The sequence below is a fragment of the Anarrhichthys ocellatus genome, unplaced genomic scaffold (assembly GCF_004355925.1).
Source record: "Anarrhichthys ocellatus isolate YVR2014 unplaced genomic scaffold, GSC_Weel_1.0 scaffold67, whole genome shotgun sequence".
In the NCBI taxonomy this organism is placed as follows: domain Eukaryota; kingdom Metazoa; phylum Chordata; class Actinopteri; order Perciformes; family Anarhichadidae; genus Anarrhichthys; species Anarrhichthys ocellatus.
Window position 1 is genome coordinate 524611 of NW_022280097.1, and position 22709 is coordinate 547319.

Genomic DNA, 22709 nt, shown 5'->3' on the forward strand with positions numbered 1-22709 from the left:
GTTTCACAGCCTGCAGTGTTTATAATGTAGTAATAAATGTTTCAGAAGCATCAACAGTAGAATGAAATAACAAAACGAAGGAGCTTTTCTGACGGTTACTCATCAGCCACCTTCCCAGTGATCCTGTAGGTCTCGGTCGGCCCCTGCTCTCCACATGTCTGATGGGTCTCTTGGCTTTCTGGCGTCTCCAGCACCTCTGTCAATAGTAAACATATTCTTAACATTTGAACATCTAATACGTTGACCAAGTAAATGTCTCGTTTCATTCTCTTTCATCTGAGAACTGGATGCTACAGAAGCACCTAGAAGGCAAATGAGAAAAAATGATGATCCATTTTCTAAGTCTGATCTAAATAGTTTTCTCTCCTGCGTTAATGACTTAACAGGTGAAATAAAACATATTTTGCCAGGATAATCGTTTAAAGTTTCTTTAAATATATAAATATATATTATATGAAACAGGTGGGGGGGGAAAATGTTTTGCCAGGATGATTGTGTTTATTGTTGTAATACGTATTTCGGCCACAAACGGCAGAAGTGCACCACTACCCCATGTTTAGAGGACTAAAATCATTCACGTTTTCTTCCAGGTGAGTTTTTATTTCTCCATGCACTCTAAACACAATGTTCATATATTATTTATTGGCAAGTAATGTATTATTACTGTCATGTCTTTATTTTGGCTAAAAATGTATTTTACCAGCGCTAATCTGCCATTAGGGAGATTTTAGTTCTATTATAACATGGTGGTGCACTTCAGTCTCTTGTCACCAAAATGAGTATTTCAACTATACTCACAAATGAGAAAATATCCTGTTCGTAAGTCATAAACATGAGAGAAAACTATTTAGAGCAGATTTTTTTCCCCTCACTTGCCTCTCAGGGCTTCCGTGGAATTCTAACTATGAAATGAAAATGTTACAGACCTGTTTGTTGACTATTTCCTGACTTTTTTCTTCCGTGCTTGTGGGAGGGCGCGTAGAGGAAGATGATGGTGAAAACATACAGGTTCCACATGCCATAGATCCCTGTGAGAAAAGCACTGTGGACTTGGAACATATAGTCTCCCCAGTGCCAGTGACCCGCACTGACCTGGTGGAACATGGAGAACATTTGGAATATTTACATATCACAACAAAAGTATAGACCTCCATGTTGATCTTTAGAGGGGTAACACTTACTTGATTTAACATGAAGAAGACGACCGTCATGGCGGCACACGCTAGAGTTACCAGCATCAAAAACTTGAACCTGAAGATTATACCCTGCCAGAACCAGCAAGAGGGATTAAAAAAACCTTCCAGAATATAGTTATGCCTATTGTGATTCAGATATGAAACCAACAAATCAAACCTTGTAACGCAGTCTTCTAGCCTTTGGCATTGCAGGAAGTTGCTGCATTTTCCCACCAATGTTCCTGAACACACAACGCACCATGCCACACAGGGAGAGGAAGTACAGACAAACGGAGACCCCCGCCATGATAATGAAAGTAATCTGCGAGACAGTCAAGGAAAAAGGCCTGGACGTTTAAAGCTGGTTCTAATGAGGCAGACTTCTTCTGATGCAGTACTAGTATGTGAAGGATACGGCCAGCTTCATCCCAATATCTGATGCCCAGACACTGTAGAAGGGGTTGGTCAAATGAACCCCCCTTTTTTTTTTTTTTAAGAAATAAAGCACTTTCATATTTAAAGAAAGTTGTAAACACAATAAACCTCATCAAAAGCACGTCACTACCTGTCGCTCAGGTCGAATACTAGGAGAAGAGACGAGCCAAACATCACCAGCCCAACCTGCCACCAGTACGCCGAGAGACGATTCCTCTGACTTTGGTCCTACAGGATTCGTCGTTGAAAAGAAAATCTGCATTAGTGGCCATTGAAGTGTGGAGAAAAGTACAGTAGAGAGGAAGTACAAGGTGCTAACCATGAGGTGTTCGCCACAGAAGATGACCCAGAAACAGAAGAGTGTGGAGTAGAAGGCACCCTGTTGCGCATCTTCCAACAGCAGCATCCACGTCCACTCAAAACCCAGGGAGAGCCACTCCGCCGGCACGTTCAGGAGCGTCATGGAGACGCCCAGAGCAAAAATCGCCCTGTACGAGACAGACGCATGCTATGAAGGCTTGCATTCTGCTGCAGGCCGAGTATTGACCCGGTTCTACCAGGCCGAACATGCACTTCAGATGGAGCACTTGTCATTTCCCACCCCGAAGCACCGCATTCCTCTTGAAAGTTTTAAGTCTGCACTGAGTGACTAAAGAGCCTGGGCTGCACTCAGAGTTTCAACTTAAGAGCTCTAGAGCTGTGCGTAGAATACTTTTTTAAAGGACATGAATTTATTTTTTGGGGGTTGAATTTATTCCTTTTCATGATGTGTAATTTGTCTATTTAATACAGAACACTTCAGGGTTCCATTTGTTTGTATTTTTGTAATGCTCACATGTAACACTATCCCTGACATGGCTAAACATGACTTGTGTTAAAAAGTCAAAGCAGTTGGTTTGAGAAACACAATCAGCCATTCTTTCTCATCGGCTCATACTTTTCCAACAGGACTGGAGGTCTTGCCGTGAGGCTGATCCTGTGCCAGTACCAAACTGTTGCCACAAGTATCCAGGGACTGAACACGGTCTTCATGCTGACCCACACTTTAGTGAAGCCTCCATTCTGGTGGATGCCCTTAGAGAAGGACATTAAATGTTTGAATGAAACGCAGGCACGCTTTGAGATTTCAATTCAATCAAAACGTGCGACGGAAGTTAAATTATAAGAACTAAACTCACCACTAGATGGATGTCTTTGATTTCTCCAATTCCAACATTCACCGTGTCATTCACCGGCAGGCGGAGGTTGATCAAAAAATATTTGTGGGCCACACTTCCCAGTTCCATGAATGGTACGGGGTTACAGTGATAAAAGCGGCCTTCGTTTTCATAGGTCTGCAAAAGCGTGGACTGTTACAGGTCACCGAGCAGAGATGTTATAATACATTTTATACGTATTAAACGCAGTCATGCATGTTTGTACCTTCGGGACGGCAAATATGCACCTGAGTGGCCTCTGCTCCACTGAGTGAAACTTTGTGGTCCACTCAGATGTCAGATCATCCCTGTAGGCCAAGCCAGCGTCGATAGTGATGAGGACATCATCCTCTGCACGGACGAGATTCAGTTCATTAGATAGTTACAGCAAGAACTGAGGAGCTTGGACCTATATCATTTAAATGCATGACTAACACACTCCTCTTACCAATGTGATTGATCACCTTGAAGGCGATGTCAAACTGTAGAACAGCCAGCATGTACTGAAACCAGGGACTCATCTCCGCGTTGGGAAGAGGTACATGCACGGCGAAAACAATGTCGTTGGCATACAGCGTTTTTGCCAGAGGCTCATCGAAACTGTGGATCTGCTGGCACCGGTTCGATCCCCACGGCACCAGCCAGCCGCGCGCCCCGTGCCGATTAATGCACTTGGTAGCCAAGTAGCGAATGGCACTGGTGGGACTGGGAGCTACGGCAAAAAGGGGGACACTGTCAGAGACGTGTGGTTTGAGTTACATCCTGTCGAGTACAGACTCAGTAGTTAGTGAGCCACCTTGGGAGTAGACGGTTCAAACAAACAGATTTTTTTGCTTCCAGCACACAAACCACATGCAGGTTACATTCTAGAAACACTATTATTATATAACCATGTAAAGAAATCAGACTACTTACCGATGAGGGCTCCAACCATGATGGAAAGAACTTGCAAAAGAAGAATAAAAAAAAACAAGAAAACCAATTTCTTAGTGCTCATGTTCTCTATGATTGCACCAGACATGTTTGAGAGGATTTGGAGAAGTGACGTGCCAAGCCGTGTTCCCAATAGGCCAAGTGCTCCACTGCTGCTCGTCTGCCTGCTCACACACATCTGCCTCTCCCAGGAGACACAAAACATCTTAGAGGCTAGTGCAGAAGATGGGGGGGGGGAGTAACAGTCATGCATCTAGATACAGAACAATAATCTAATTTGGTTTTCTAAAGACATAACAAAAACACATACCAGTTGTCTATAAAATATGATTCCTTTATTGCTTAAAGAATACATCTTCGCAGCATAGGCGAGTGAATGTGTATCACAACCAGGTTACTTGTCTTTACACTGAGGATTGACCACAGTCACAATGCACATGTTTGATACTGCACCCGAAGAGAGGGGAAATAACAAATTCAGCCTGGATATCAAAGCGTTTTACAAAGTCGAAGGTTAATGATCCTCAACATTGTTTAGACTGACCCAGAGTCAGCGACGAGAAACGCCTCAGCACCTACACCTTTAAAAACAAAAAACACACTAACTCTGGGCTGTTAGTCTCTCCTCTATCTTTGGTTCTATGAGACAAAAATATAGTTTCTGAAACGTGTCGCTAATTAGCAATACTGCAGGGTGGTTCAAGGTAGAAAGGAAATGCAACATAAAGCATCTGAATGAGCTAAAATTAAACAAAATGTCCATTTAATTCTCTACTTAACAAAAAAAAAATTCCTATATTCACTACCCCTCAAATTATCCTCTGTGGAACAAATGCATCAAGAGAAGGTAGAGGGAACCCTTTCTGTAAAAGTGACCATCAAACCACAAGAGAGGAGAAATCGACTGCTTTGAAATCATTCTAAAGCAGTTCTCCTAAACCACCAAAAGTGATCTAGTACAACATAACTAAGCTGTACCCAAAGGTGCAAACACTTGTCGCATTATCACCAAAATTCACCAACATGTCCCAGGCAACCTCTGCCCTCAGTGTCCACAACACATCCAGAAATCTACAAATCACTCACAACATAATATCAAGACATAATTAAACAGAAGCATCGGGGGGGGAAAGGGGGGGAGATGGGGCTGATCAATAACTCTGCAGCCTCTCAATCCAAATCATTATTGTGTTCTGGTGTCTGAAGGTGAGGCTATCTTGAAACCCCCAGTCATCGTTCTCTTCAGTGTCCATACCAATGTGCATTATCCATGTTATACCGGCGGTCAAACACGCCTCATGTCTCTGCCGATGACAGCACTGAGGGATTCGTGTGCCAGCGCTGTCCCAGGAGGGGATTCTGGCGAGGAGTGGAGTGGCATCCTGGGATCACATGTCCTCGTCTTCATCTTCATCCTGAGAGGAACTGGCCTGCTGGGCGGCGCTGGCAGATGCCGCCGCCATCTGTGCCTGTTGGGCGGCCTGCTGCATCTGTAGCCACTCTTGCTGGGCGAGCTCCGCCTGCTGCTGCCGCGCCTGCAGGAACACAGTCAAACCAAAACAGAGACATGACACGAGAGAAGGCGAACAGAGAGCTTATTTGGAGATTACAAAAGGATCGTGATGGTGATGGTGATGGTGATATCTGGTGTGGAATTAGAGCTGGGAAACTTAAACAGTATTTTTGACTCAACGATATTAAGACATGAGACTTATTACAATAAGGTTTTTGCAATCCAGTAGGAATGGACAGAAGACACTGCAGCTGAAGAATAATGCAATAGATGTCTTAGATTATGCAATAGTAGATATAGTTGTGCATTTGTAATGCACAACAGATACAAAGCGTAACTAATCACATTTGTTTTGAGCCCACGTCGCCCTGACATGACCGCTACATATCCATCTACAGAGCCACTGCACACTGTACCACAATACTTCAACATGTTCCAATTGTGACACCAAGACCGCGACGGATCCTCACTAACAGCAGATGTTTTTAACAGCACTATCTCCTGTCCCTTAACAGAATCTATAACAATAGAGTCAGCTTATTAACTGTGAAAGTTGTCATGCTGCTCCATGAATCACACAAATATGAAAAGGGAAAGAATGTCTCAATTCAGTAAACAGAAATTCCACTTCTCTCGCAAATCCTGTTTACATTTAAGTTAAAATACATATACTTGCTTAAACTACACCCCTCTTTTTCTTATATTCTGGCTTTTGTACCAAAGACTGTAATAAGTAATCTAATATACGTACACGTTTTTTTCAAATTGTGAATCTGGGGTGTTTAAAACAATCACAGAAAAAAAAAAAAAAAAAAAAAAAAAAAAAAAAGGTATTTTCTTATTATGTTTTTCCTCTTCACTCACACATACCAGGATTGCAACCGTACAATATACACTACCTGTATTGAAATCCCAATGTTATTGTGGGCATCATATTGCAATAATGCACTTATTTCAACCCCAGCCCTCCACACAGTAAAATGCAGGTGCTCATACACAGCACAACTACATAGAGAATTGTATACTTGTTAGTATTTTCGGATCATACCTTGGCAAATAATTCCTGTTGTTGCCTGAGCAGCTCTTCCTCTGGGATGCCCAGGTTCTCCAGTCGAGAGCTGGCCTTCCTCCTCTTCAGAGCTACAGTTTTACACTCCTGCAGGACGTCCTTCACCTCCGTGATGTACGATGCGAAACCGAGGCTCTCTAGAGCTGTGGTGCGAGAACAAGAGGCGAAAGCGAAATAATTAGTCTCAGTGGTTTAAAATGCTTGGCTGGCAGAGGGGCACACACCCCTCTTGTATTCCTCAAGACATTAGCTGTTTGTTGTGCAAAGGACGGAGCAAACATGGGCCAGGACTCACCATTGATGACATGCTCGGGAGATATGGTCTTCTTGTCGGACTTGTTGCATATCTCATTGGCTTCAGAGGATATGAGGTGTATGAACTCTGTGCAACAGTTAACCACAAGCTCCCTGGCGTCGTTAGCCACTCGTACGTTGGGGAGAGTTTCTTTAATCATCTTGTTGATGGCTGCTCTGGGGATGGTGAGGTCGTCGTCGTTTCCAGAGGAAGAAGCCATCGTGGCAGGCAAATTACCACAGGAATGAAAGCTCCGGCTCCTGGCTGGGTGGTAAAAAAACGTCAGCAGACGATGACTGGCCCTCGTCGGTTAATGGACTTTACTGCCCGGGTCAAGGCAACGTCGACATCAATTTATATGTCATCAAAAAAATAAGACGTTTCCTCAAAATAAGCCGGTTGGCTAGCTTGCTACTTAAGCTAACAGCGTATTATACGTGTTAAAACAAACGAAGTGCAGTTTCTGTAGACCACCGCTGTTCCACGGACTGCGTCAGAAAATAAAAGGTCCAAGAAACGAACAAAAAACAACACAAAATTGTTAATACTGGGGAAAATGTATGCTTAGCTAGCTAGCTACCAAGCTAGCTAGTAGCTGTGGTCCCTGTCACAAGCAAGCCGCAACCCAGAAGACAAGTGAAAGCGGAGTCAGAGAGCATGGCTAAAGCTAGGCTAACAATTAACTGCTCCTGGCATGTGTAACTAAATAGGGGTCACGGTAGAGACGATAGCAGAATGAAGTTGCCACACCACTGCAATATACTCTTCCTTGCATCGACTACCCAAGCCAAACATGTCAAAATAGCTCAAAGCTATCAGCAGTTAATTTACAATTTTGTATTCTGGGTAGCATTAGCTTAAATTTGTCCGGAAATGACGTCAAACAAAGAGCCGGATAAGGGGTACTTCTCTTCTTCGAGGTTTTACGGCAGTTACCCTCAGGTTTTATTCTCCGTCAGTATCCCTCCCTCGGTATCCATTTTTTTTTAAAGTCCAGTCGTGCTTAAAAAAACGTAATAACCACTTCCTCCCGTGAGCACTGTCTCCACACTCTTATATGATTTTAACATTGTCCTCTTCCTGCCCTATTTTCCGTAGTTCTGTCATCATTTCTTGCAAATTTCCTGCATTTAAACAATCAGATATTCTCTTATTAGATTCGACTTCTATGTACAGCAACTGCGGACAATGTTTGCAGGTCCTATCGTCCATCTGTAAAACACTTTATACTGTCTTTACACTTCTGTTCCCTATAACTATAATATTTACTCACGTACCAAGAGGAGTTGGATGTCGCCCAGTATGTTTACCTTCATCTGTTGTTCACTTAGTGAATTCACACTACACATTTTCTATTCTTTTTTTGTTATAGTCTATTGTTTTCTGCTCTCTGAATACATCCCAAGAACTCTTGAATATCTTGTACGAAATGTTTCTCAGTAAAAATCCATGTGGTGTGAGTCTCAGCGCAAACAGCTGAATCTCAGATTAGGCCACATGCAAACATTTGACATAATCCAGGTTCAAAAACACAATATATCAGACACAACTGATTCATAAAGGGATGCATATCTTTAAAAGATGGCCTCTGAATGTTTAGAATGTCTTGAAATGAAAACATCACCTCTCAACAAGGCAGTGTAACCGTCGAAACGCTTCATCTGATGCACTGACTTTGTTGCTGCCCTTCAAAGTTGTGCTTACTACTTACATATTGTGTAATAAACGGCTTGGAGGCTTAACGAGTTGAGGGAGTTATGCTCGTCGGTTGAATGTGGCAGGGTGTGGTTTAAAACCTGCAGCAGGAGCTCACAGACACATGTCTAAAACATTTTTTTCAATTACATCCGCACAGTTATTTTTAGCTTTCATATTTTTTTTTTGTTCACAATAATCCCTGATTCTGTATTTTGCACAGCTAAGAATAAAATTCAAATGAAATAAAGGAAAATGACACCAGACCCACGCATGGATGAATGTACCTTGCTAAATACAACATGACACTCTAGTTGCTCTTGTCCTTTTCCAAGGTAAAGCTCTTTCGGCTTCTCCAGCGCAGAAGTTTGAGGAAGTTCAGACTGGCGTTGAAGACCTTGTCGTGTTCAAACACCATTTTGAAAAAGGTGTGAATGGGGAGGTCGCCGTTGGGGTCAGCATATTTGAGTGTGGTCATAGGGGTGTAAAGCATGTTTGTCTAATGATGGAAGGGGGGGTTCTCCATGGTGATGATCTTGAGAGTATGCTATAGGAGGGGAAACAGAGCAGACATAAGCCAGAGGAACAGACAATGCACTGCGACTCATCTCAGTTGTGTTAAAATGATGAGGTGAAGAATGTCTGAGGACAAAAGATGCAATACCTCTGCTACATCTTCAGCAGTCTGCCCGAGGGATTCAAAGATTTGATTGTAGTTTTTCAAGTAGATGTTGGTGAACATGTCGGCAGTCACTTTGTCAGCTTTGCTGAGGTCGGTCTTCATGCCCTCCTCATAGACTTTACGCTCAAACTCCGTTATCACTGGACCTGGCTCTATCAGGCTGATACTGAGGACAGAAGGACAATACAAACATCCTCATGTCTCACCCTATGGGAAGCCGAAGAGCAGCATGCTAAGTTGAAAGGGAACCGAATGCTGCTGAGATACTTTTAATATACTGTATTTAATAGTAACCACCCTGCAGAGCTATTCCCTTTAATATGCGGTTACTGAATGATGCCGTGTTAGCACTTGCCCCAGACCAGGGTGTGCTGTGGTGTGATTGGTTTTATTGCCACGACATACTTTGCCTGGCACATGTCGATTTGTCGAACGATCTCAGGATGAACAGATGTGACCAACCCTGAATGCCCATGACGCTGCCAATGACCACGTTGTGGCCTCTTTTCCTCCTCTTCATGTCGGGTAAGATTTCCTTCAGCAGGCGCACAAGCCCAAAGAAGTTGGTGTCCATGACGGTCTTCATCTCATCGATAGACACTCGATGGGTCCAATCAGACCCATCCCAGCATTGCTTACTGTGAAGGTCAGGCATGGCAAGACATGTTATCAAAGCATGTACAGTACAATGTGTGTGTAGGAAAACTGGTAACAAAACCAGAACTTGTGAGAAGCTGCAGCTCTTTCTCTGACTAAATTGAACCAAATGGTGTGGGCTTACTTAGAATGTCCACCCTGCGCTCTGGCAGGCTGTCCACACAGGCTTTGATGGAGTCGTCGTCACACACGTCCAACTGTTTGATCTCCAAAGTCCTGCCCAGGGTCCGACATGCTGCCTCGACCAGCGCCTCGCCCTTACTCAAGTTCCTCATGGTGGCATACACTGCAACAAGCAAAATTAATTTGAAGCTGTGACTTTGTTTACTACCTGGATGCAGAATTAAAGACGTCAGACGTCTCATTTGGCTTTGAACATTGTTATAAGGGCTAGTGCACCATCACAAATTAACAACATCTTTTCTAACTTCTCCCTAAGTGGCATAACAGATAGTATTGACTTTTATTTTCTTGGGTTTTGTCTCTGAATGTCTGCTGCTAGCTACACCAATACTACAGAGATTCTTCAAAACGTTCAAAGCATTGGAAAACACGGCAGTGGTTAAACTCAACTGCGACGTCTTTAAACGATGTCCCAGTTGCTTAGGATGATCCGCAGACATTGGGACTATTTCTTACATAGAAAGTAATTCCAATGAAAACTGTTTGTTTCTGGAAAGAGACGTTACTGTTGAGTTGGTGCTGGCTCAAGTTACAAAGGCGCAAACCTCAAAACTTTGCAAGTGAAACCAAAACAACCTGCACTGCTCAGAAAATACCGTTTCCTTCTTTGATTAGGATAAATATATTTGTTTAAAAGTTTCTTGCCAAATGATGGGTTAGCTGGGCTTATATTCTTATATTTACAAAACAACTGTCAGCACATAGCTTTGAATGATTAGTCTCCAAAAGCGTAATGTTCACTATTACTTCTTAAGTGCCTCTTATATTTCATTTGCAGCAATGTAACCATTAACCAGCAGTAATGTCACAAAGGGATCGGCATAATCATGAATATTCACCATTATTATGCACCTAACTTTATTATAAATAAGGGATTTCACAAAACTTACTGGAGTGAGGGCTAAAGCTTGTCTTAAGGAATAAGGCCCTCCCCAACTTCACTAAGATTGGACCCTCGACTTGACTAAAAAAATATTGCAACACCCTCCCCCATAATATTTCAAAACAATATGACAGAGTTCAATTGCTGCACTTGATAATAAAAACCTTAGGGCACATAAATGGTGCACTATTTTCAACACTTCATAATTTCAATACTGTCCCTGTTAAACTACCATTCTAAAATGTCTTCAGCAATTAAAACCCAATGCATGTGCAATGCAGACACCTTAAAAAGTGAACTTTCCCTCATTTCTTTTGATTTTCTTACCTCCTCAGTCCAATAAATAGTTTTAGAAATACAGTTGTCAGTTATAGCAAGTTTAGACAAGGTTTTTATTTTTTTTAATTTGGCAATTTTACCCAAACCTTTTCTTCTCATCCTTTGCGATGCGGGCAGCCAAGGCGAGGCCAATCCCAGAGGAGCAGCCTGTGATGAGTACCACCTTCTGGGTCATTGTGTCTGGTTAGTGTTTGTCCTGTAGCTCCAGCAGCTCCAGCAGCGGAGAACGAACAAGAACAAAAGAGAAGTGAGGTGCTGGACGTCGAGGAGGCTCCTTAATCCACAGGTCTGCAACTCAGCAGAAGTCTTGTGCACATGGGCTAAAGATTACTGTTAAGGCCAGCCGACACATGGTGCTGGTGCCTGGTGAGGGTTTAGGCTCATGATAACAAGTTTATTGCTGCGGGGAACGGGAGTGAATTGACACAAAATTTGACAGAAAAAGCACAGGGTCTTGTTTGAATAAAGATATCCAATCAGAAAAGACAATCTTCAAAAAAGGGTTATAGCTTTTTATTCAAATTCAGAATTCCTCAATCTATATTTGTCTCAGCAAACTAGGCTGTAAAAGGGGAAATGTTTTGTAAAAATATACATTTGTTTTCTCGCACACAGAAACACATTTGTGACGTTTTAAAATGAATCCCATACATGACGATTTGAACTTGGGGGGAAATAGTCCATCACGTTCCACCGGATCGTAAACTACAATTTAATGCATAAGACAGAATGAAAACAAAGCTTACAAAGAAATTCCAGACCCGTTCCCTGCAAATATATTGTAGATACTGTGTGTGTGGAATGCAGATTCTAATGTGACATATTTAATACATCTTCACCCAGACAGAACATACCAAGCTTGACTATTGTTTGAAGTCCAACGACATACGATAAGTAATGAATCTTCGCAGGTTTTCTTGCAGCTTTGTGGTTTTCCACTAAAGCTTTGTGATCCGTTCTTTCAGGCACTGCAAAAGATCTTTGTTCCACATCTCGGGGTCCCAGGCGTGGAACCAGCCACTGAAGGAGTGTGGCTCGTTCCCCTGTTTAATGGTGCCGATGGAGACCCCTTCACGCCCAGACGGGTCCGAATTCAGATATTGTTCGGCTGAAAGGAAAAGAAGGATGCATTCGTTGAACAGACTCTCTTATGTCACTTCTCCTCATCTTTAATAGCTCTGTTTGTCTTACCAATCTTGAGAGATCCAGCTTTCTCCGTCTCATTGGCATCGTTTCCAAGCCAAATGAAGATCTAGGGGGAGAGATAACCAAAGGGATTTATGGATACGGCAGCAATAAAAAAAATAAAAAAAGAGATCTGCGAGAGCTGATCCTGAATCGTTTCATTCAAAGTGAAAGGCAGCATACCTGATTCCAGGTGTCCAAAATCATGACATCGTCGGATGCCAGATCCATTTGTGTGAACTCGCCGGGCACCTCCTCTGCCTAAATATAGAGAAGTGCGTGTTTATGAAGTGGCTATATGAAAAACAGGTAAATAATAGGTAAAAGAAATGCATCAAAATGAAATAAACCAATATAAATAAACCAATTCCCCTTAATGAACATTAAATAGATAAAAACTTAAGATACTCACGACCAGCCTGCCAGTCTTGTTTGAACAGCCAAACAGCCTTGGAGGCTTAACTGACTTCTGCAGGGCCAAGGAGGTCTGGTAGTCCTTCTTCCCACCGAGTGCTTTCCAGAAATCAGCTGACAACACGGAGAAAACAACAGTTTTCCACAGGAAATATTTGATACTGCAGTGATCAAAGCCCCCCTTTTTTTCCAGCACTTGCTCACCTGGCTCATTGGTCTCCTCCACCTCAGAGACAGTTCCTCCAAGCAGGTCGGCGACATACTCGGCAGCAGCCTTCTCCTCCGGCGTCGCTCCCTTTCCCATCCACACGAACAGGGAATTGGGTGTCTTCAGCACAAACACGTCATTGGTGTTGAGAGAGGAGGCAGTGGGCGCCACCTGCGTTCCGCGAGACACAAAGAGAGGGAGAACGATGTGAATTGCTCATCATGAAGCATCAGCTAAGGCGCATTCAATGTGATGAAGGAAGCTGACCTCAACAGCCCGCGTGGCTTTGGTGGAGCTCCGGCGGATATGGAAGAGTCGCGTGCTGCCGGCCTTGCTCTCGCCAGACTGGCGGGACGTCCCGCCCAGGTGGACCACCAAAGGGTTGGCTTTAAACACGCTCACAAGATGGGGGGGTTCTTGGCCCTGAGTGACACGAATCTGTCGAGGTACAGCAGGGGCTTAGCCAACAAGTATGATGAGGGCCTATAGGAGTCATTCACGCTTTGTGCTTGAGTAAGTCATTTAAGAAATAGTTTGCTTATTTGCTGTATGGCGGAGAGTTAGATGAGAAGATCGATACCACTCTTATGTCCGTCCGTTCAATATGAAGCTGAAGCAAGCAGCTGATTAGCTTAGCTTAGCATAAAGACTGGGAGCGATCCTACCAGCACTTCTAAAGCTCACTCATTAACACAAGGCTAGCGGTCTCCCACTGTTTCCAGACTTTATGCTAAGATAACTGGCTGCTGGCTCTAGCTTCATATTTAAAGCCCATCTTCTCGTCAACTCTGGCCAAGTAAGCGTATTTCCCAAGAACTATTCCTTCAAAGAAAAACCTGAGTTCTACCACAAATTGTTTTCACAGTAAATGTCTCACCTGGGTAGCTGCTCCACCCATGGAGTCATCCAATTGGACTGTGAGAAAGGCTGAAGCAGCCAGTTCATCCCTGGTGCACTTTCTCCCTTGCCTGAAGAGAGCGCCCATAAATTATTCATAACTCATTCAACCTTCAAGGAAAATCAATGGTGATATTCACTGCTGTGTCTGAAAAGCAAGGCAGTCAACTGCCACAGCAAATCAATTTAGTTGAATCCTATATGAATGTAATATAAAGACAGACTCCAGCTGTTTATGTATGGATAAATGTCACGTTTCTATGATTTATAAGGTACAAGAAGGGGGAGGTTGGGACCATTTCGGTGTCTGATTTGCATATTTTTTTACTTTCCGTTTTATTTTATTTCCCACTGTTTTTATTCTAACTTTATTATACAGTACATCGTCTTGCATTTATATGTCAGTCAATTGTCTACATATATGCATCTGCTGTTCTGTGTGAATGTAGTAAAACACCTTCAAAAGGTTGGTCACGAGTAAAATATCTACTTAAATGGCTCCTGCATTTGACCTCATCTTTAGTTGATATTGTGCTCACGTGGTGCATATTCCTAAATAAAGGGGGGCCAGTAGAGGCCAAAAAACAATTTCTTTGCCCTGGGCCCCCATAACAGTTAGATCCGGACATGCTGAAACGTTTGCACTCACCAGGTGTAGATGATATGCTTCTCTCTGCCTCCCCTGTTGTAGGAGTACAGCACCAGGTAACAGTCGCCTCCAAAGAACTGTCCATAGGTGGATGGGTCCACGGGTTCTTTATCATTTCCTTCCACGCGCCAGATCTACGGACACCGACCATTGTCACATCTACACGTTGATGTCTGAAGCAATGAATATCTAGCATTAGTGTCGTCTGGCCAGTTACCACACCTTGACTTTCCCGGAGCCATCGTCCACCATGCCGTGCTGGGCGGCCATGCTGTCGTTGCTGTGGAGTTTGGCGGCGTCGAAGGGAATCTGCTCCACGTTGGCGATGCTACCGATGGTGTAGGCCTTGCCCGGGCCAGTGGTCTCGTCCTTGTCCAACCAGTTGAAGAAGAACTGCTTGAACAGGGTGGTCTCGCCCCCCGCTGGCAGTATCTGGATCTGTTCATGTCAGAAGCAGACAGACGAGCAGACATATTCACGAACAGGAAGACAAGATAGAAAGGACGAAGTTCTGGTGGCAGACTTTCACCATGTTGCCACATTACCTGGGTATTTGAGGAGTAATTCTTGTCTTTGATGAACTTGTTTGCAGCACTCAGTGCTGCATTGCGCTCATCTTTGTTGGCATCGCTGCCTATAGTTTGGGATGTGTTACAGTGGTTAGAGACTACAAACTCTGGTCAAAAATACGGATGAGTCATGTTTTTCCTAGGTGGAGAGGAAGCACAGAGTGCTGACTAACAACTTGTTGCTATGAGCGAACTAAGCATTGATGAATACACAAAACAGACGGATCCATATAAGAATATGCCGTGGTGTTATACCTTTCCAGACAAATATCTTGTTGTTTCCTCCATTGTCCAAGATGTAGCATTCACTGTTGGAGAGCATGTCTTGTTTGAATGGGTTTTTATCTGTCACCATAGTGCTTGTCATGGAACCGGCAGCATCGGAAATCTAGAAAGTAGAGAGATGATCAAAACATCTGCATTTATCTAAATATTAAATATACTGTAACATAACATTTCATACACAGTCATACATTTAAAAGCGTAATATTAGCGCATATTTACCAGATAGAGCGATGCCAGGTTCTTGTTCTTCTTATCGGTGTGTCGATCACTATCAGAGCTTCCTGGAGGGAGTTCGGGCTTGGGTCCAAGCACCTATAAATAAACACACGCACACAGATTGCAACATTGCACTCAAATCCTTCCTCGCTGCCGAAGCCAGACGTTCCTGAATAAAGCTGTTCAAATTGAAAAGTTGAAAAAAAAAGCTCACTTGAATGACATCCTCTGGCTCGGAACCTTCGTCAATCATTTCTAGTTCACTACGACCTTTTCGCTCGTTGTCGCGAATCGCAATGGCCAGCTCAGTGGTCTTCAGGCGCTCATAGACATTGGATTCACTGCCAGACCAGTGGTAGATGATCTGGGAGGAAAAGAATAAAGTTATCACCTGAAGCCTGCACTATTACAGTCCAACACATTTGGCTATTTAGTCCGTCTTCTAAATCACCTTTCCCAGGTCGATGATGAAGCAGTCTCCTTTGTTGAAGCTTGACCAGGATAAGTCCACCTCCGCGGCTCTGATTGTCCGACGACCTTTAACGTGCATCAGTCTTTGGACATCTGCTGCGTTGGTCTCCACGTGCTTGAAGCCTGAGGCCACTCCCCCTTTCTTTAACAGGAGTAAAGTCAGGAAGAATAAAGCATCAGTACTATTACATTAAACTGCAGCTGCATAGTATGTTGATTTAAAAGGATTGCCTAATCAAAGATATAAGTTCAAATGTATTCCTTTTAAGATGTCTGGCTTATTATTATTTCAAATGCATACTTTCCACATTTGTGATACTAAAATAAAACACTGGCTGTAGTCGGTTTTCCTACTCCTGCTTCTGGTGTTGTGGCATCAGAAACCGTGTTTCTGCTCGCCTTGTTTGCCAGCTCAAACTCTCCATGGAAATCTTTAGCGGAAAACCTGAGGAAGCAACCAACTACTATTCCAAACATTTTCCAGAATAGCACTGGGACAAGCTCCACCTCCCCTTTAAACTTGCAACACTTAAACAACCCCTTTAGGCTTAGGTCATTCCATTGGTTTTATTTGTTGTTGTTGGGTCCAAAGAAATGAATTAATCTTAACAATTAAAATAATTTCTGGGCAAATATGTTTTAAATGATTTACTATTTAAAAACAACATCAGTGCGTGAATCGTGTTTCACCTTGTATTTGATGCCAGACTTGAAGTAGCTCATAAAAGTGAGGGACTCTTCATTTTGAAACTCAGTGAACTGTATGGGGGCTCCACCCAGGGAGTTGTCCAGTTGGACCATAAAGATGGCAGCACACCCTTTCTCATCCTGGGAAGCTTCTTTGCCTGTGGTTTAACAGATACAACAAAACAGAAAAAAATAAACGATGAATAAAAGAGAGCATTGACAGACCAATGAGGGGAGTTTAATTATATTATAAGCCAGAGATTGTTTTGAGGTGTCGGCAGAGAATCTAGAAGTTCAATACCAAACCAGGAGTGAACTTTGTACGACGGAGCAGGGGTGGTGTTGAGCAGTATGTAGGAGTCTCCAGTGAAGAAGTCTCCATGGAGATGAAAAGGGACGGGTGCCAAGTCCATTTTCTCAATCCGCCACACCTGCAGGCCGGGCTTCTTTCCTGCAGTCATGAACTCCTTGTGGCACGCCATAGTGCTCTGGGTCTGAGGGAAGACACATCTTCATTAACAAACCCATCAGGCCACAGCAAGGACAGTAACTAACCTTAAAACACAGGAGTTGATATATTGTAACAGTTTCATGCTGAAAGGATTATCTGAAAGTTAACTGGAAATTGAAGTCAGTTTTCAAGCACGAATGTCAAACATTCTCCAGTTGCAGCTTCTCAAATGTGACGATTTGCTGCTTTTTCTTTTTCTGTTCTGATCGTAAACTATCTAATAAATTGTATTCATCACAATTTTGGGATATTTTAGTAGACTAAACGATTGTTAAGCAAATGAAAATAATGGATCGTTGCAGCCTACTTTCATACAGATTTCTGGCACAGAAGTCAGGTAACCGTTCTCGTTATGTTTGGATTCGATTGAGAAGGGAAAAAAAAAAGACAAACACAAGAAGGAAAAAAAGAAAACTCTCTGAAGTCATACAAGCATTGTCCCCACTTTATTTTTTATGTTTTATCATAACCTGAGAAAGCCTTGATGTTTTGAGGGAAATTAATTGTGCACATCACAAAGCATTCAAAAGTCAATCAACAGTGCATTGTGTTACTCTATTCCAATTGTTTTTAAACCTCCTTCATCTGTGAACAAAGGCTCCATCTTGTATTCACTGTGCACCATTTGCTGATTAACCTGTAATACCGGTGCCGTGCAAATTACTAAGTGTCTTTGTATAAAGTCGGGGAAAATCACCTGATACATCAGGAAAGGAGTGTCCTCTGCACTTTCTGTCAAACTGCAAATGCAATGTTGGGTGTTTTTTTTTGGGGGGGGGGCGGAAAAGCCACTCCCCACAGTCAAAGACTTAAAACATACCTTGTACTGTACAGTGTGTAATTATGTACTTATTGCAAAGTATTGAGTGGAACATTGGGGTAAAATTGATAAAGTCAAACAATATGAATCATGCACCAGAGGAAACACGACTTAACATTTAAAGTATTTATTATATACTTCAAAAATGTATCTGTGAACTGTTTTGCTTCCTTTGACGCAGAATGAATAATACAGGCGAATTTCTCAAAAGGTAAAAACAAGCATTTGGTCTATTACTTCGTAAATATCCACCTGAATAATACAGTGTTTTTTATAGCATTCTGAAGCCTTTTACAAAAATGTGCAGATAATCAACGACTTGACATTACCTGGTGAGGACAGAAGGCAGATGCTGGGTGAGAAGAAGGAGACACTGCTGCTGCACGTCCAGATTTCTGCCCCGAGTGTCTGCGCTCAGGTCTGCTATATAGTCCGGAGACACATCCGCGTTGAGACGGAGAGGCGTGTCCAGTCGTATCCCGACCCAACCCAGTCTGAAAAAGAGCATAACTTCATGTAAAAAGGGTCGATTAAAAATACAACCTGAGAGCTAAATTGCGAAAGAAAACCCAACGGAAAGCACACAAATCACAGGAAAACTCTTCAGTGGCATCCTTTTAATATTTCCATTTAAATCATTCATGCTCAATCTATTTGCAATCTGTGCATGCATATACATGCATTGTAGACATTTAGGTATTAGTATTATTCATGATTTGCGAAAGGAAAATTATCTCAAGTATTCTGCCCAAATATAACATAATCCAATTGCAGGCACAGCAGGAACAAAAACTGCAGAATTATTTAGACCTACTAAACTGTGCGTACTGTGAAACACACTCTTCTTGTCTAGTGGCATAGTTGATCCATTAGAGTGCTGCAGGAATGACTTGCACCTGAACCAAGGTCTGTGGTTAACACAAGCTTCAGAGATCTTTGTTCTACGACAGAAAATACATCAGTAAATACTCCACACTGACCCCTGTCAGGGGTGTCATGCAAAATTAAATTACAAGTTGGAAGCATAGTGGTGGTAACGTGAAGTCATGCAACTGTGGTGAATTTTGTTTATGTTTTAACGTTCTTCTAGCAATTGCATTCACGCTTTAAAAATCATAAAAGTGGTGTTCATTTGTGAAGATATTCTTAATGAACAAAACGTGCAAGTATCATAAATGTTTGTCCCAAAAACCTGAAATACAATGGAAAAATCCCATTGTTTGTTTTGGTCATAGGGAACCAGTGTGCGACAAAAATACATCATCCCTGCACAGCTCTATTCAATTATTGCTGTTTTAGCAAGTGTTAAAGATTGTCTGGCACTGTCCTGGAGTTTGTGACCACTCTGAGTCCCATATGGCAGCTTGACAGAGAGTTAAGGCACAAATTACTCCTCTGAGCCCTGGAAGTCGCCTCAGGTTAGGGCTGGGTCCATCACTCCTACTCTCAGAGCTGCATCAGCACATTCTGCCTTGTTGAGTACACACAGCTACACAGTCACTGTCTGGGACATACCAATGTGCCTCCACAAGACCAAACACATACACAAGTGCACACACACAATCCTAACTGCTGCCAAACAAAAACAAAGGCTGCTACTTGTTTGAACTTAAATGGGACTAAAATCCACTTCATATAGCATGTGGTGTTGGTTGCTATCATAACCACCATCGGCTGCAAAATTTCACATAAAGACCTGCACCCTAATATTTTGCTGGAACACAGCTATGAAGCATGTGGTCCAATCATAGGTCGGATAACAGGGCTTCTTCCCAACTGAGCAAGGGATACATGCGGATACTTGAATCACTGAGTCAAAACTGCCTGACGATGTGAATCGTGAGTTTTAATTTCCTGCAGCTGCACTTGTTCAAACACTCAGGAAGGAGATCTTTTGAGGCCTTCAAGGGTCAGTTTAATTTTGAGATAGAAAGGCTTGGATCTTCCAGATATTGGGAATGGTAAGACATTTTGTGAAATTACAGCAAGCGGCAACATAGGGGCCTGAAAAGTGGAGCCAATGTTGAAGTGCCTTAAACTTGCATTCTTCCTATTAAGGGGGCTACCCCTCTTGCAAAAAGAAGTCCGATTGTATAGAAAATGACTCTACTTCTCACTTGATTTAATGACCTCAGTAAATGAGTACATGAGTTTATGGGCTCAATAGCTATTTTCAAGTCTTTATTTAATACAGCATGATGTTCATTTAGTAAATGGTGGTCCCATTTAGAGTAAAATAATAAATCAGGGTATGTTTTGGGCAGGGCTACCTTGTGACTGACAGGTCACTACCATGGCATTGTCCAGTCTGGGTGCTTTCATTTTACAACTTTAACCCTAACATAGTGTTTTCAGTTCATGAAAGTTAATTGTAACATTTTCGCGGCAACCAAAATGCCAAAGTCGAAGCTTGAAAACTGACTTTGTCCACTTCTTTTATACAGTCTGTGAGCTACAGCCAGCAGCCGGTCAGCTTAGCATAAACACAGGAAGCAGGGGGAAACAGAAAACCTGTCTAGCTGTGCAAATATGAATGTTCGAGTTAAACACACAATATGTACAAAGTGTTAATGCGTGACATTTAGAGGTGCTGGTAGGCTGAAAGAGCCAAGCTAGCTGTTTGCTCCTTCTTCTAGACTTTATGCTAATTTAGGCTAAGCTAATCGTGTCCTGGCTATGGCTTCATTTATAACATACCGATGTTGGAGTGCTATCAATCTTCTTGTCTAACTCGTGGCAAGAAAGCGAATAAGTGTGTTTCCCAAATTATTGAACTTCAAATAAAGCAATAAAAGGTAATGTGTTTTTAATTTATCTATATTTACATGAATATTCCTGGATTATCTGCAATCCCCCACGGAGCCCCTTATAACGCCCTGCCCTTCATTTTACTAGGTTTACTTTTAATGTATATGGGATTTAAGCAGGATACAAGAAAGGAAAGCAATAACCCTACTGGAGTACTGTGTTGCAAGGGCAAAGGTATTTGAGTGTGCAGGTGAGTGTGATGGACTTGCTGAGGATATTGAAGCATTTGCTGATCCTGAGTGGATTTGTGTTGCACCGTATATTTGTGAAAGTATTCTAAGGCAAAGACATTTAGCAGACATCATAGAAGGCAATAGAGGCATGCTCATGCAGTACAGTAACAGTAAATCCAGAAAATAACTGTTAAAGTATGAGCTGTTGTAAATGACTAACTGACTGGACAATCCATCCATCCATCCATCCATTTTCCACCGCTTATCCGGGGTCGGGTCGCGGTGGCAGCAGGTCAACTGGACAAATGATGCAGTAATGACTTCAGCAATTTATCTGAAAAGTCTTGAACTCCATGTTAAGAGTTCTACTGTTCAATGTATAAAGTTCAGTTCACCATTCATGAGGTGTGATCTGGGTACGCTGTGTACGCTGTGTACTCTGAAGGAGCTAGAGCAAGTCTAAATCATTACCCCTGAGGCTTTCAGAAGGGTGTCAGTTTGGGCCAAAAGAAAGCCTCCGTTATTTCCAAACACAACGTCCGTGCTAATGAAGCTCTAGCATACGTTCAGTGAAGAAGACTATACTTTTGCATGTTTAGGCTTGTAGTTTATTCGTCATGCATCTGCCATTCACTCCTCACACCTGCTCACTCATTATTTCCTTGGTGTCATGTTCGAGGATGTCAATTATGATATCAGCTGTTTAGATCAGCTGGTCTCTTTTATCCAATAGCACCACGACAATTTCATCGTTAGCCTATCATCTTGCTGCTGTCTCTTTTTAAATATGATTGTCTCTATACCTTCAGTACGTTTATGCTGCTGTTACGCACCCTTCTGCCTCCCTATCTCCGCCCAGTCTTTGCAGATTCATCGGATCCATCAACTCATCATTCTATCAGACTCATCAGCCACCACCACCACCAGTGTCTAGACTTCACGGGGGGATTTATCTTGCTGCTGCTCAGGGCAGAGGCCACTCAATTACAAATCTCCCTGTAGAGTCCAAGCGCCAAAGACTGTGAGGACTTTATCATCACATATCATCTGTTAATAATAAACAATTATTGCATATTCTTACAATGGGTTCATTGTGCAACACATGCAAACAGATAATAGAATAATATGTCAGCTGAAAATTGCCTTGAGGAGGCTGTCGCTGAGTGGCTAAAGGTGGTGCCACAATAAGGCAGGCAGACCTGTTTTCTCACACTCCTCCTTTTAGTGGAAACGTTTTAAGTTGGATGGAAGGCTTTAAATAAGCTGTGGCAGACTCACAGGTATTTAGACATTAACCTAATAAACACCAGCTACACAAAGCTGAACCTGAAAGGTGGAGGACACTGCACAAGCAGGATATCAGGGTTATGTTTTTTAAACAATTTCTTTGAGTGTAAATACAAAAAAGACAAAAAGACAGAGGTCAAAGTCCAAGGAGCCTATAAATAAGGAAGGGTCATTATGTCACTGAACTCACATTGGTGCCGATCCGGTACTATGCTAAACGTATTTGGTTGTAAAAGAGCATCTTTGTTATCAATAACTAATCAACCATCAAACTGTTTTGATGTTTGATAGCATTCAGGAATGCTGACGTTAGCCAGCTCTCTGGATAATGTTTCCTGTTATTGTCAGGGTGTGGCCAAATTTGATACCACTGTAATTTGATATCTGGACCTTTATACTGGTAGCACAATTATAATGGTGTCACTGTGACATAATGACCCTTCCTTCTTTTATATATTCCCTTCAGACATGGAA

At 42.5% G+C, this 22709-nt stretch overlaps 4 protein-coding genes across 4 annotated transcripts in view; all 4 read right to left on the bottom strand.

Moving 5' to 3' along the window:
* Window positions 1-733: 733 nt before the first annotated feature.
* On the bottom strand, window positions 734-3740 carry LOC116397476 (protein wntless homolog). The gene is made up of 11 exons (XM_031872912.1): window positions 3722-3740; window positions 3255-3554; window positions 3033-3157; window positions 2789-2944; window positions 2548-2684; window positions 1930-2098; window positions 1741-1838; window positions 1591-1654; window positions 1354-1497; window positions 1182-1265; window positions 734-1092 (listed from the first exon to the last, which is right to left on the bottom strand). Exons 1-11 carry the CDS (start codon window positions 3738-3740, stop codon window positions 919-921), a joined length of 1470 nt encoding a protein of 489 aa, XP_031728772.1. The 3' UTR covers window positions 734-918.
* A 317-nt stretch (window positions 3741-4057) lies between these two features.
* dr1 (down-regulator of transcription 1) lies at window positions 4058-7500 on the bottom strand. Its single transcript, XM_031872907.1, has 3 exons — window positions 6617-7500; window positions 6301-6464; window positions 4058-5274 (listed from the first exon to the last, which is right to left on the bottom strand). The coding sequence occupies exons 1-3, from the start codon at window positions 6834-6836 to the stop codon at window positions 5128-5130; spliced, it is 531 nt and encodes a 176-aa protein (XP_031728767.1). The 5' UTR covers window positions 6837-7500; the 3' UTR covers window positions 4058-5127.
* Window positions 7501-7693: 193 nt separating this feature from the next.
* On the bottom strand, window positions 7694-11245 carry LOC116397471 (retinol dehydrogenase 8). Its single transcript, XM_075447398.1, is given in 6 exon segments — window positions 7694-8858; window positions 8976-9159; window positions 9392-9590; window positions 9593-9631; window positions 9775-9962; window positions 11136-11245. Coding segments are annotated over 6 exon segments (942 nt in total). The 5' UTR covers window positions 11231-11245; the 3' UTR covers window positions 7694-8621.
* A 307-nt stretch (window positions 11246-11552) lies between these two features.
* scinla (scinderin like a) overlaps window positions 11553-22709 on the bottom strand; it is a 31367-nt gene continuing 20210 nt past the window's right edge. Inside the window, exons 4-20 of the mRNA XM_031872904.1 lie at window positions 18297-18461; window positions 16938-17130; window positions 16640-16794; window positions 15930-16091; window positions 15693-15842; window positions 15482-15574; window positions 15233-15365; window positions 14954-15042; window positions 14631-14846; window positions 14409-14542; window positions 13740-13830; window positions 13130-13300; window positions 12859-13033; window positions 12653-12768; window positions 12424-12501; window positions 12247-12307; window positions 11553-12163 (exon numbers count right to left, since the gene is read on the bottom strand). Coding sequence (XP_031728764.1) covers window positions 11994-12163; window positions 12247-12307; window positions 12424-12501; window positions 12653-12768; window positions 12859-13033; window positions 13130-13300; window positions 13740-13830; window positions 14409-14542; window positions 14631-14846; window positions 14954-15042; window positions 15233-15365; window positions 15482-15574; window positions 15693-15842; window positions 15930-16091; window positions 16640-16794; window positions 16938-17130; window positions 18297-18461 — 2352 coding nt within the window. The 3' untranslated portion in view covers window positions 11553-11993. The remainder of the gene's footprint in view (window positions 12164-12246; window positions 12308-12423; window positions 12502-12652; window positions 12769-12858; window positions 13034-13129; window positions 13301-13739; window positions 13831-14408; window positions 14543-14630; window positions 14847-14953; window positions 15043-15232; window positions 15366-15481; window positions 15575-15692; window positions 15843-15929; window positions 16092-16639; window positions 16795-16937; window positions 17131-18296; window positions 18462-22709) is intronic.

Coding starts and splice junctions, on each gene's coding strand:
- LOC116397476 (XM_031872912.1), bottom strand. Junction 1,655..1,740: donor GTATTCGACCTGAGCGACAG/GTAGTGACGTGC, acceptor AAAAAAAAAAAG/GGGGGTTCATTTGACCAACC. Junction 1,498..1,590: donor ATATTGGGATGAAGCTGGCC/GTATCCTTCACA, acceptor ACTGTCTCGCAG/ATTACTTTCATTATCATGGC.
- dr1 (XM_031872907.1), bottom strand. CDS start 6,836: ATGGCTTCTTCCTCTGGAAACGACGACGACCTCACCATCCCCAGAGCA. Junction 6,465..6,616: donor TCCCGAGCATGTCATCAATG/GTGAGTCCTGGC, acceptor CTCGCACCACAG/CTCTAGAGAGCCTCGGTTTC. Junction 5,275..6,300: donor AACAGGAATTATTTGCCAAG/GTATGATCCGAA, acceptor GTGTTCCTGCAG/GCGCGGCAGCAGCAGGCGGA.